The sequence below is a fragment of the Impatiens glandulifera genome, chromosome 7 (genome assembly GCF_907164915.1).
Source record: "Impatiens glandulifera chromosome 7, dImpGla2.1, whole genome shotgun sequence".
In the NCBI taxonomy this organism is placed as follows: Eukaryota; Viridiplantae; Streptophyta; class Magnoliopsida; order Ericales; family Balsaminaceae; genus Impatiens; species Impatiens glandulifera.
The window spans coordinates 42,770,789-42,785,937 of record NC_061868.1 but is presented as its reverse complement, the minus strand read 5'-3'; the positions used below and the strand labels follow the sequence as shown (position 1 = coordinate 42,785,937).

General features: G+C 27.9%; 1 protein-coding gene across 1 annotated transcript; it reads right to left on the bottom strand.

Moving 5' to 3' along the window:
* Window positions 1–12,056: 12,056 nt before the first annotated feature.
* LOC124909968 (probable methyltransferase TCM_000331) lies at window positions 12,057–13,413 on the bottom strand. The gene is made up of 3 exons (XM_047450595.1): window positions 12,991–13,413; window positions 12,636–12,887; window positions 12,057–12,557 (listed from the first exon to the last, which is right to left on the bottom strand). The coding sequence occupies exons 1-3, from the start codon at window positions 13,411–13,413 to the stop codon at window positions 12,186–12,188; spliced, it is 1,047 nt and encodes a 348-aa protein (XP_047306551.1). The 3' UTR covers window positions 12,057–12,185.
* Between the last annotated feature and the right edge of the window lie 1,736 nt (window positions 13,414–15,149).

Genomic DNA, 15,149 nt, shown 5'->3' with positions numbered 1-15,149 from the left:
GAAAACTGATGATGTTTCTGATTGTAGTGGTTGTAAACTTGCTAAGTTTTTGGCTTTGCCTTTTAAAACAAGTTTATCTTCATCTTTTGCTCCATTTGATCTAATTCATTCTGATGTGTGGGGACCTTCTCATTTACCTACAAAAGGGGGTTTCCGCTATTATGTTTCGTTTATTGATGATTGTACTCGTTATACTTGGGTTTTTCTTATGAAACGTCGTTCTGAATTTTTAGGCATATTTTATACTTTTAGAGCTCTTGTCAAAACTCAGTATTCGTCTGTCATTAAATGCTTTCGTTGTGATTTGGGTGGGGAATACACCTCTAATAATTTCTCTAGGTTACTTGCTTCTGACGGAACTCTTCATCAGAGTTCTTGTTCAGACACCCCTCAACAAAATGGCGTTGCAGAAAGAAATCATCGACATATTGTTGAAACAGCTTGCTCTCTCTTATTGTCTACCAATGTTCCTAGTGTATTTTGGGGTGAAGCCATCCTCATTGCTGTACATATTATTAATATGATTCCAATATCTCACAACTCAGGTTTGTCACCGTTTGAAAAGCTTCAAAGACATGCTCCTGCTTATTCCTCATTACGTGTCTTTGGTTCCGCTTGTTTTGTATTACGTCCACACGTTGAGCGTAGCAAATTGACTTCACGATCTGTAATGTGCATTTTCTTGGGGTACGGGATAGGACAGAAAGGTTATCGTTGTTTTGATCCTGTCAGTCAAAAATCATATGTCTCCCGTCATGTTTCGTTTCTTGAGCATATTCCATTTTTTTCCATTCCTATAAATTCTCATGATATGACTCACCTAGACTTTGTTAGAATTGATCCTTTTACGGTTGATGATGAGGTGACACCTCCTACTACAGATTCTAGTACTACAAAGGTGACACCTCCTACTACATACTCTGGTACTACAGTTCCTGACACATATCTTACTCTAATATTTTTTTTATAAGTTATATGCGATTAATATTATTCCAACTATTCTTAATTAATATATTAATTATGTTAGGATCTAGATCGCCGATGGGGGACCGGGGCCCGGCTAACACTGCAACACTCAACGGTTGGCGTTTAATCCGGTTAGAGATTAACACCGGTTTCAATACTACACAGACTGTCACAAACCCTTGAGCCGAGTTCAAGTGCGGAAGTGATTTGTTTCAGACTAAAACAACACACACACAAGATGAATAGAGGTAGAGTTTGGAGAAAGTCGGTTTGAGATTTAGTGAGTCGGTTAGAATGATGTAAGTCGGTTAGGACAGTACGAGTCGGTTAGAAAGCAGAACCGACAGAAAGTAAAGAACGAGACACAAGTTTTTATGGATGTTCGGAGATAAAACTCCTACGTCACCCCTTCTTCTCAAACCGCGAGAAGGATATTCACTAAGGAATACTCAACCACACTACACAATCGAGACTTATTTACTGCTCGATAAACACTCTTACAATTCTCACAGAAATTGTAATCACACTTCAAATGCACACTTAAACTTTGAATCTTGTAGAGAGATAAACACAACTTGTAACTTATAACTTTTTAACTTGGGTTCTTGGAGTTCTGAATTGTTGTGTCTGTATTTACTCCTCTTCAGCTCCTTCTTTTTTAGGTGAAATGTGCCAACAGTCACATTTCTTCAACGGATACCTTCAGGGTAATCCTTGAATCTGATTGGTTGAGCAGAGGTTCAACATTGCATTAATTGCGGTTTAAGCTTCCAAGGCATGGAGCAGACCGGCTTCATTTGTCTTTTACTTAATATGACAACTACCGGTTGACTAGTTGCTTGCATCTGGAAAACTGCACCTTTGACTTGTACCAAAATGGTAACTGTTTCTTCAGGCAGTCTTCTACAGCCTTCAGAGTATCATCAGACTTGTATGGATATGGCAATGTCACAGTCTGATCCTTTGATATCATCTTCCGTAGATACTCAAAGTGTTCGTTTGCACCAATTTGTAGATTGTACTTTATTTGATATCTTTGACTTCTTTCTTTAAGTAGTCTCCTCGTCGGTTTTAGGTTGAATACTTCATTTCGGTTTAGGATGTCTACCGGTTGTTCATAGCTTCAGGTTAACCGGATAACTTCCGGTTTTGGATACATCATTTGCTTCTTCTTCTAACCGGTTTGATTATTGACCGGATAGATTCTTGACCGTTTCTGCACATGAAATTTGTTTTTGTTAAGTTCTTATTTTTAACTGGTCTAATTTATCTATCAAATTATCTTATTTAAAAAAAATAAAGAGATAAATGATGGGCTAGTTTGATTAAATAAATTATGGGCTAGTTTGATTTAAGTTTATTCTTAGCTAGGGGTGTTCATCGGTTCGGTTTCGGGTAATTCGAGTTCCTCAATTCGGTTTGAACTTCGAATAATTCGAATTCAAACCGAATTCAATTTTCTTTTATTTTAAACTCAAAATAAAATGTACCAACCAAGAATTGAACCCAGAGTCTATACCAAGATAGGGTACTATTCTACCACTAGTGTTTTTGTTTCATTTTTTCTTTTATTATAAATTTTAATTCAAAATATTCTAGTTTGATTATTTTGAACTTATTCTTAAGTTAAGTTTGGAAGAATAAATAATAAAAAATGAATTCGGTTTTCGGTTTGGTTTTCGAGTTGAAACTCAAACTCGAAAACTAATTCGAAAATCGTATTTGAATTCGAATTGGTTTGAAATTCGATTCGAAAACCGAAAATGAAATTCGAATTCGGTTTATTCGAATTCGGTCGGATATTCGGTTCAGACCAAATATTGAACACCCCTATTCTCAGCTTATTGACGCTCAATTTATCCATATTATTCTCGCTACGTTTGAAATAATTTTAGCTTATTTAATCATTATGTTTGAGTATATTTGATTCAGCTTATATACGTTTATTTATTTATTTTATAATTATAATATTATTTAATAATTAATATTATATATATAATGTTATATATATTTATTAATTTAATTTTAAATATTAATAGATGATTTAAATTAAAAAATAATATATATTAATTTTTATAAAAAAAATTATTAATATATAATTTTAAATATTAATAAATGACTTAGATGAAAAAAATAATATATTCTAAAATAAATTATATGAATAAAAAAAATAATTTATTATTATTATATATATTTTTTATATTTTCACACTCTCCCTCTAATCTAATGTTTCAATTATTTATTTTCGAGCTCTCTCACCATATTCGTATTATATTCATTTTAATTGTAATTCAATACTTTTAGACAATTAAGTCTAGTTTAATTTCTAAAATTATAATTATAAATAAAAAATGTATTTATATTTTGCTTAATTATTTTATATATTAAAATACATATATTATAAATAATAAATAAAAATATATTTAAATATATGTTTTTTTTATTATAATAATTTTATATAAATATATAAAAATATTATAAATATATGGAATAAATGAGAGAGAATAATTAAAATAATTATTAGAGAGATTAAATTGATGAGAGAGAATGAATAAAATGATTAGAAATGAATGAAATAGATGAGAGAGAATGAATAAAAAATATTTAAAATTGATTAGAGAGAAAAACATTGAGATTATAATTTTAAAAGCTGAGATTATAATCTTAAACGCTGAAGAACGCTAAAGAGGGAGGTAAAGAGAAAATTAAGTTTAAACGCAAAAGTGTGTTTGATTATAATTTTCTATGTAAGCTTATTAAGTATAGTTATTTTAGCAGCTTATTACGCAAACGCCCCATATTCAGTTTATAAACACTAAATCAAACCAGCCATATATATATATATAAGAAATGTTTTTGAAAATAATAAATTTTAAATTAATAATCATGTGCTGATCAGTATTTTTAAATTAGGCTGGCCCTGGGTGAGTAGTGACCTTAATATTTATTTTTTTTTAAACTACTTTATAAAAATATATGAACATATGGCTGGAAAAATTAGTCAGGATTAAATTTTCTAAAAAAATCAGTTTTTTTATGGTTTTTATTTTTTAAAGATAAATTAATTTTATATGATTAAATAAAGGGTAATTTTAATAATTAAATATAAAAAAAAGAATGATTAAATGATTAAAATGACTAAATTATGTAAAACTAAATAAACCACAACATCAAACTTGTCCTCAAGTGTATACCAAACTTCGAAGTCTGCACTGGTTCGAAGATATAGTAAGGCTTTGTTCGGTTATGGATTTTTTTTAAAATCAAGAGAGAGAAAAATTGAATGATGGGTAATAATTTATTGAAGTAATGATTATTTTTAGTAAAAAAAAATATAATATTAATTTCAATTAAAAGATATTTTAGTATTTTGGTTAATGAAATTAGTAGTGTAATTTGTTAGAAATGATATATTAAAAGATTTGATAAAGATTAAAATAGAACCGGTAGAGAACAAAGCCTAACACAAATGAGTTTTCTAAGGATATAAATGTGTGAAGAAAGGAAATGAAGTTTCCCTTATACGAAAGATTTGTGAAATTAAGTTTAGAGAGAGAAGTAATGTCAAACATAAACATTCTTCACATGAATCAAGGTGTTGGAGAAAAGAGCTACGCCAAGAATTCAAGAATTCAGGTATATATACTCTCATGCTTCCATTTACATATTTGAGATCAAAACAATAATAGTTTCAACATTGCAATTCAATGAGTAAAAAAATGAACTTTTTGATAAATATTTGCATCATGTTATTTTGATTTTTGAAAAGATAGAAAAAAAATAATTACATAACTTACCAAACGTTTTATTTTATAAATTAATTAAATATTCATTATATCTTCCGTCCATTTCTTTTAGATGAGCATGATGATGAGTAAGACGCTGACCATTGTGAAGGATACTATCACCGACATGTTTACTAATCATTTCACGCCATTTGAAATATTAGAAACTTTTAAGATTGCGGATGTTGGATGTGCCTCGGGTCCAAACACGCTTCTATTTGTGTCGGAAGTTATCGATACTGTTTACAATTTGTCCAACCAAAACCAAAACAAATCCCTAGAGATATCGATAGTATTGAACGATTTGCACAAAAACGACTTCAACAACATTTTTAGTGCACTTCCATCCTTCTACAACCGGCTACAAGAGAGACATGGATATGAATTTAGTCAAAAGTGTTTTATCTCTGGAGTGGCTGCATCTTTTTACGAGAGGTTATTACCCTGCAAAAGTGTACATTTTGTACACTCTTCTAATAGCCTTCATTGGCTCTCCCAGGTTTGTTTTGATAAAATTAATTAATATGTGAATTTTAAGAGACAACTAGTAACTTAATTTGTTATCATAATTTTCTATGGAATGATAGGTGCCAAACAATCTAGAGAACAAAGGACATATTTACATGGCAAAAGATTGTCTTCCTAATGTTTTTGAGGCTTATAAGAATCAATTTTATAAGGACTTCTCCTCATTTATTAACAAAAGATCCCATGAAATATTGCCATCAGGTAGAATGGTCCTTACATTTATGGGTAGGAGTATTCCAGAACCATCAAGCAATGATTGCTGTTGCCTTTGGGAATTATTAGCCCAGTCACTTCTAGACATGGTTTCTCAGGTTTAAATTATATTTTAAATTGTAATTGTTTTCATGAAAATATATGTTTAACATTAAATTGATTTATTATATAAAAAAATATTTGTTAATTTATAAAAGACTTCATTTTCCTATTAAAAAGATTATTTATAGTATGTTATTAAATAAATATCTTTATGTTGGGTGTGGATAATGTTAAGCTAATTCCTTAAATTATAACATATTCAAATTTAAGTTTTATTGTGCTAACAGGGACACATTCAAAAGGAAGATGTTGATTCATTTAATTTACCTCTATATACTCCTTACATTGATGAAGTAAAGGAAATCATTATGGAAGAGAAGTCTTTTGATCTTGAAAAGATGGAGATTTTCAAATACAATTGGGATCAAGATGATAATAATGATAAAAAGAAGAGCGGGGAGATTTTAGCCGATTGTATTAGAGCAGCTATAGAACCGATGTTGACAACCCATTTTGGGGAGCTCTTCTTAAACAATGTGTTCAAGAGATATGCCGAGCGCATAGCTGATCATCTTAAAATAGAAAAAACAAAGTTCATAAATTTCACCATTTGCTTGAGGAAGAAATAAAATAATGACTTTGGTATGCATTATGCAGATATGACCTTTGTTGTCTAGATTGTTTGGCACCTATATATATAAATCACCAATAGATTGTGAAGAAGAAGATAAAACAAATTTAGTTTAATGTTTTATTTAAACATTCAAATGATAAGTAATTATTTGTCCAAAAATATACCTAAGAGAGCCAATGAAGGCTATTAGAAGAGTGTAATGCAAACTTTTGCATGGAAACAACCTCTCATAGAAAGACGATGGTACTCCACTGATGAAACAGTTTTGGCTAAATTCATATCCATATGTTTCTTTTAGTTTCTCGTAAAATGATAGAAGCATGGTAAATATGTAGTTGAAGTAGGGCTGCAAATGAGCCGAGTCGAGCTCGAATTTGCTTGAGCTCGAGCTCGACTCGATTTAGTATTTATTAGCTCGACTCGAACTCGAGCTCGAACGAGTTTATAAATTTAAGCTCGAGCTCGACTCGACTATTTACCTATAAGCTCGGCTCGACTCGAAAAGCTCGAACTCAAGCTCGAATTTAAGATCGAGTTCGAGCTCAAACTCAAGCTCGAACTCAAACTAAAATTGATTTTCAAAATGAAATATCAAACTTTCATACATATTCAGAATTTAAAACATGATATTTAAAATTGAAAATATGAAAAAATTATAACTATTTAAAATTCCAAAACCATGATAATTCAAAAAGCATTCAACCACAATTATTAGTCAAAATTCTAAAATATAAAATTCTAAAATTAAAGTACAATACTATATTAATTGTTTGAACATTCAATATATTAATATTTTGTAAGTCACGTTCTTCAAACATAGCACAAGTACACCTACCTGCATTTAAGCTTAAAAATAATTAATATAAAAAAACACATGTTAAAATTTAACTTACTTTAAGGTTTAAGGGTAGACACGGACAAAAACAAAATCAACCTATTTTTTATTAAATATTATTATTTATAATTAAACTATTTGGGTACAAATATAAGAAGAATTTATTAACTTATTTATAATAAAGAATCTATTAATTTATTTATATATTACAATATATTAAATTCATTTTTTCTCTCAACATATTATATATAATATATACTAACCTTTTTTATCTCTTCATAATATATACAAAATATAAACTAATATTTTTTTATCTTTTATTATATATAATATACTAATATTTTTTTATCTCTTTCAATATTATATATAATATAATATTGTTTTCTATATAGATCTATGAATAATATATATTAAAATATTTTTTTATATAGATCTATGAACAATATATATTAAAAGTATTTTTCTATATAGATCTATGAACAATAAAAGTATTTTTCTATATAGATTTATGAACCGATTAATATATATAATAGTGTTTTCCATATAGATCTATGAACGATTAATATATATAATAGTGTTTTTCCATATAGATCTATGAACGATCTATATAAGCACAAATTTCTCACAATCCAAAAAACAATCAAAGTTATTTAAAAGTATGAGCAATAACTAGAGTAGAAATGAAAATATATTTTAATTTACCTGTAGGTTTCTTGTGAATGAATGAGAGAAATAGTGTAGATGAGAGATAACATAAAAAAAAATGTATTAACCTATTATGAATGAGTGAAAGTAATGATGAAGACGAAATAAGAAGAAATAGTGAAGAAGGAAGAAGAAGAAGAAGGAAGAAGAGATGGTGAAGATAGAGTAAGAAGAAGAAAATGTGAAGACGTAAGAAAGAAAAAGAGATGAAAAGTCACTTATGATTGATACATTAGAAACTAGGGTTTTGTTTTATGACAATATAATATAATAATGTGGATTATGGGCCTTCTATATGGACTTTGAAAATAGAGAGAAAAGAAAAAAAATTGTTTTAAGTTTTTTTATATTAAATAAATATATTATATATTATATATTATCAGGCTCGAAAAAGCTCGACAAGCCATCGAGCGAGCATTATATGAGCTCGAGTTCGGCTCGAATATTAAACGAGCCGGCTCGAGCTCGGCTCGACCTCGATAAAAGTCAAGCTCAAGCCGAACTTTGATCGAGCGGCTCGCGAGCAGCTCACGAGTAGCTTGACTCATTTGCAGCCCTAAGTTGAAGTCATTTTTATATAGATCGTTCAAGAGGACCAATATTTGTAGGGTTTTGTTATTGTTTTTGTTGGACAAATTATGAATGATATCAATAACTTCGGACACAAATAGAAGAGTGTTTGGCCCTGAAGCACATCCAAGATCTGCAATATTAAAACTCTTGAACATCTCAAGTAATGTTAAGTTATTCACAAACATGTCCTTGACGATATCCCTTACAGTGGGCAGCGCCTTGCTCATTATCATCATCTACATGTATAATTAGATGAACAAATTTATGAATATGATTAATTACATCATAATTTTATCAAAGATTTAATGAGATTTAATGACGTATTAATAATTATATTTATCCGTCAAATACAATTACTAAATATATATATATATATATAATAATTTTTTTACCCAAATATTCCACTAAAAGACATTAGAGATAGTAACCTCGACGATTTAGACCCGCTATGCCTCGATTCAAACCTCCCGATAAATATCGAGAGACTCAGATCATCTCCAATCGAAAACTCAGTTTAAACTCATTTCGGTGTAAATGTTACATTAAACAGCAATTCTTCTCCAACCGAAAAACTCATTCTCAAACTCAAAAGAATATTCTTCCTTACCTCAAGTTTTATAAATTTTAATATCACCCCATATATTTTATATTGTTATAAATTACACCACAATATTTTAATAAACCCATTATTTTAAATTTGATTATAAATTAATTATAAAAATTCAAAAATTACTACATACGGAAAAATATACACCTGAAATTAAAATAAAAATTATTCGTACAAATAAAAAAAAGATAAATTTTCAAAATAAAAATTATTCGTAATTTTGTGTATTATTGTAGTGTATTTTGTAATTTTTATAATTTTATTTTGTATTTTATAATTTATAATTTTTATAATTGTATTTAAATACAAAATAAAATACGATAATACACAAAATAAACATTATAAAAAAAATATTTTACAAAATAATAATAAAAAAAACATTATTAAAAAAAATAAACATTATTAAATATTGTTCATTATTATAATTTTTTAACATTATTAGAATTAATTTTTTAACATTATTATAATTTTTTTTAATATTATTATAATTTTTTTTAATATTATTATAATTTTTTTTTAATATTATTGTAATTTTTTAAACATTATTATAAATTTATGTTATATAAAAAGTATTATAAAAATGAATTTATTTTTATATAAATAAATTAAAATAATATATTATATAATAACTTTAATTTATAAAATGTACTTAAATTAAGTCTAGGCTTAAATTTAAAAAAAAATTGAGATTAATTACGGTACAAACCCAAATATGGGTTTACAGGGGAGAGAAAATAGGGAAAACTCATTTTGGGTTTGAGTATTGGTATCGGTTGGAGGAAAAAATGGGATTTAGGTATGAGTTTGGGGTTCGGTTGGAAATGGTTTCATACATCACCTACTAAATTCTAGTAATGCTTCCAAAACAAAATTAGTACTCCATAAGGACATAAGGACGTGAGACGTCATTTCAATAACTAAATTCGTTAACCAAAATACTAAAATATATTAATATTCAATAATTTTTTTATTAAAACATGAACAAAAACATAATCTAACAAAAATTTGTAAGAGGCTAAAAATCTGTTAAGTTATAAAATCAAAGGGAGGTATTAAATGAATATAATCACTATAATCGAGTTAAATTTAAATTTATATAGAAGTTTGACACAATCTAACTAAGCCTAATATCGTGGTGGTGATGCCTACCTTAATTGGTACTTAGTACTTTTAAATTCAATTGATTAACAAGCAGGTACTAAATAAAATATTTCTTAAATCTAATGAGAGAAAATAATGACGTGTTTAAAACCTTTATCATCAATTCTTAAGAATCAAATTTTGTAATATCGTTACAATAACATTTTTTATTTGGCTATAAATAATAATTCCACGTGTACCCCGACAATTTATGGACATTATTATATTTTATATAGCTGTCCATGACTAATTATAATGTAGTAATTAATTATGTTCAATAATGGTTGAGATAAATATAGACTTGATTTGAAATATTATTATTATTTTAGGAAAATAAATGGATAAAGAATTAAGTATGTGACCCGCAAACATATTTAACCCTTTAATAAGATGTAAAATTTGACGTATAACAGACTCGAACTCAGGATCTTAAGGTGCAAATATCCACTACAAACTGCAGCAAAAAGGAAATATTATTATTATTTAAGAAAGAGTAACGAAATAAGTTAAGGATTTGATATTTGATCTAAAAATAATAATAAATAAATTAAGAGAATAATAATAATTATATAAAATTAATTTTAAATCATATTTTTTTTTTAATTAAAATATAAAATTATCATTTTATTTTTATACTAACAATCTTATACTATATCAAATATAAAATTATAAATTATATATAATTTATATCATTTCTTATAATTCAAATCAACCAATAATAACAAATACAATTTATACTACTTTTATATTATTTATATGTTTTTATAATTTATATTTATACACAACTTATACCTTGAAATGACTCCCTTTTATGATTTTCGAATCAAATTGTAACCTTAATTTGTAATATATATATTCATATTATTATTTGTAATAAATTTGATAAGGTGGGTATATTTAGCTATAAACTCACAATTGTATTATCAAACAAGTCTCTACATCAATTGGATTTTTGCACATATATTACAAATAACAAACAGCTTTATAAAATTCATTATAAACTGTGAGTGATTTAGTTTCCAACATTTAAACAAAAAATTATAACCAAATTCACAAAAAATTTCAACAATTATTATAGAATAGATTAAGTTGACTCCAAGATTTTGTACTAAGAAATGTAATTTTAACTTTAAACATTTAAGTTATAAAACATTACTTATGACTAGAGTCGTTAATTTGGGTTAGGCCTGTTGAGTTGGCCCGCCCCGCCAAATAATTTAGACGGGTTGGGTTGAAATATTAGCAACCCATTTGGAAGTGAACCTACACGGGCCAACTTGCTCTGGTCGCGGGCCTCGGCGGGTCGGGTTTGGATTGACCGGGTTGACAAAAAAATCTAATCTAATTTTAATTGTATTTTTAACTTATTTGTGACTTATGACTTCATATATTAGTTTATTTTGATTTGAATTTTTAACTATCTTTATTTTTGTATATTTCATATGTAGATAAAAATTAAGATGGTAACGTAATAGTTACATAAATATTGTCCAAGCAAGGATCAAATGTTCTAGAGGATGCTGATGCATACACCGAAGAGAAATGCGATGAAGGAGAAAGATTATATCTCGATTGATGATATTTAAAGAATTTTGATTTTACTGAAATTTCTATTTTATGAATTTTTCAAATTTTAGTTATTTTGTTGAACTATTTGGTCAATTAATGTGTAACGATAAACAAAATTCTTGTTTGGTGTGTATTAGGACTATTTAATCATTTTTTTGAACTCTTATTTTCTAGAACTATTAATTATTTTTATTTATTTTTATTTGTAGTGAGACAACTCGCGGGCTGACCCGCATAACCCGCAACTCACCTTGGATTGGGTGGATTGGGGATTTTCAGCCCGCCGGGATGAGGGTCGGCCCGCCGTAAACCCGTCAAACGGTGGATTTTGATGGATAGACTCGCCCCGCCATGGGTTAACCCGTCTGACCGCTCACATAATATATTTCAATCATTATTAATCAAACTATTTTTATTGTATTTTTGTATAGTTAAATTTAAATATAGATAAATATTTAGTAATTTAACATAAATAATCTCAAATATTATAATTTTATCAACCAAAATTTGAAATTATAGTCCAGCTCTTTTACAAATAACCTTATATCAAACAAGCCTAAAGATAAAAAAAAATGCATTGAAAACATTTTATTTTTTCCTTAAACAAATTATGAGATCGATATAATTTGTATCCTTCATTTTATCAAGATTATTAGCTACACGTTCTTTATATCTCTCAAACACATAGTCCAAGACAAGCTCTCCAAAATGGCTCACCAACATAGGCTCCATAATCGATCTAATGCAATTTGTTAAATATTTCCCACTTTCTTTTTCATCCAATTTATCATTGTAATCATAGTCTTTATCATCTGGCCCTGGGTCACAGTTACATTCAAAAACTTGTAACTTTTCAAGATCAAATGATTCCTCCTTTAGAATGATTTCCTTCACTTCATCCTTATAAGGATGGTAAACCGGTAAATTGAATGAATCAACATCTTCTTGTTTAATAAACCCCTGTCACAAATGTTGTATTGTCAAGTATATATCATATTATAAAATAATTATAATCATAACTAAAATAAAATTTTAAACCTCAGAAACAGCATCAAGAAGAGATTGGGCTAATAATTCATACAAGCACCAAATATCAGTCTCAGATGGGTCATAAATTCTTCTTCCAATAAATGTAAGGACCATTCTACCCTTGGGCAAAATTTCATGAGATCTATGAGTGAGGAAAGAAGAGAAGTCCTTGTAAAATTGATTCTTATATGCATTGAACACATTAGGATGACACGTTCTTGCCATGTAGATATGCCCTTTGTTGTCAAGATTTTCAGGAACCTTTATTAATCAACAACAAATTACGAAAAATTAAAATTTTTTAATTCCTCATCTATTTAACATATTGAAACATGAATTAGAACTCTTGTTAAAAGAAACAAACCTGAGACATCCAATGAAGGCTATAAGAAGAGTGTACAAAATGTAAACTCTTACGTGGAAGAATTCTTTGGTAAAAAGATCCTGGCACCCCAGAAATAAAACACTTTTGGCTAAAGTCACATCCATATTTTTCCTTTAGTCCATCGTAGAAAGACGGTAGTGCAAGAAATATGTTATTGAAGTCGTTTTTGTGTAAATCGTTCAACACGACCATTATTTCTAAAATTTTGTTATTGTTCTGGATCGACAGATTGTAGATGGTGTCAATAATCTTGGACACAAATAGAATGGTGTTTGGACCCGAAGCACATCCAAGATCCGCAATCTTAAAACTTTCTAACACTTCGAAAGGTGTTAGATGATTGAGGAACATATCTTTGATGACATCCTTGACAATGGGCAGTGCGTTACTCATCACCTTCATCTAAATGCATTGAAAAGAAGACTATAAATCTCTTTTATTGTTTAATATCAATGTTTCATTGTCGTCTCAAACTTGTTCTCCTTCACTTGTTATTAATGTTTGGCATATATTTTTCAAGTGAGACTGTGAGAGGACCATTGTTTAATAAAAAAAAACATTTGAGAAAACAATATTTACATGAGTTTGAGAGAAGGAAATTAACCTGTAGACTTGAATTCTTGGCGTAGCTATTCTCTCCATCACCTTGATTCATATGGAGGATGGTTTGATGGGTAGCCATATATATGCTTCTCTTTCTAAACTTTACCAAACAAAGTTCTGACTTTCGATTTGAAAGATCTTAATTCTCTTGTTCATACATTTATAATCTTTAGAGAAATGATTAGGAAGAGAGAGAATTTGAAGAGCAATAATCGTTCTATTTGTTGAAAAATTAAAAAAACAAATTTATCTTCTTTTTCCTTACCCTTATATTATTTTTCCAACAAGACATCTCATTCTCTACCTCTCCCACTCCTTGTTAAATTCTCTCTCTTATTACTCCTCAATTTTTTATAGGATTTGTTTGAATTTGAATAACTCTTTATTTTAAAAGGAATTAGTTGATAGGATTGTAATTAGAAGATTTTTTTTATAACAAAACTTAAAATGATAAACTAAAATTGATATTTTTAAATAAAATATATTTTAGTATTTTAATTAATAAACGAAATAATAAAGATAAAATATAAGAATTAAAATAATGTTAAAAAAATATAAGAATTTTTGTATTTTTTTGAAAAATGTCCTTATATATTTAAAATGAAAAAAAAAAATCGTTTAAACACAATTACTAAGCATGAAATTCGTAAATTCTTGAGAAAAACGATTAATGGTATTATGAACGAATCTCAGAAAACATCGTAATAATAGTAGTATGAATGATACGAATTAGACGACTATTATCATTGAAAATTTGACAAATTTTCTCCAACTAGATACTCCAAAAGAATAACTGAGATAATAACTCAAATATATATGTAGGCCTACCATATAAACTGCATCAATCCAAACTTCCTAGCAACTACATAAAGATTCGGGCATCACCCAATGAATCATTAATACTCCACAAAAAACTTCAAATACTAGTCACCTATCGAAACTGCAAAAATAAGTGAGTTATCAATTCAACATCTTCTTGACACATACGAGTAGCCATAATACGATATTTTTTTATGCACATATATATCATCGGTTAGAATCCACCATAAATAACGTTTCATCCAAAGAACAAGATCTTGGATGAAATCTTTGATTCCTAAAATTTTTTCCAATAAAAATGATATGAAACCATCTCAACGAACAATTTATAGTAATGTCTCAAATGGAAACTATCCATATCTTGACAACGAATAATGTTTTGTTCAGACAATGACACTTGTTTGCTCATACCAATAGTAAAACACTATTATGGGACGAAGTCTCCATTTTATTTAATCTTCTTTTATATCTAATAAAAAATCAACTGTATTCCAACATAATTTAATCGTTTTTCTAAATCAATTTCTCACTTAATTTATTAACTAACAAAATTATCTTATGTTTAAAAATTAATAAATTATTTTATCATCATAAATTAATACTTTATATATTTTTTTATTAAAAATTATTCATCACAAAATCACTGTCAATCCATAATTTTTAAGCAAATCGAGATTTATTTAAATTATAAATTTCAATTGAACAAACCTTTATTT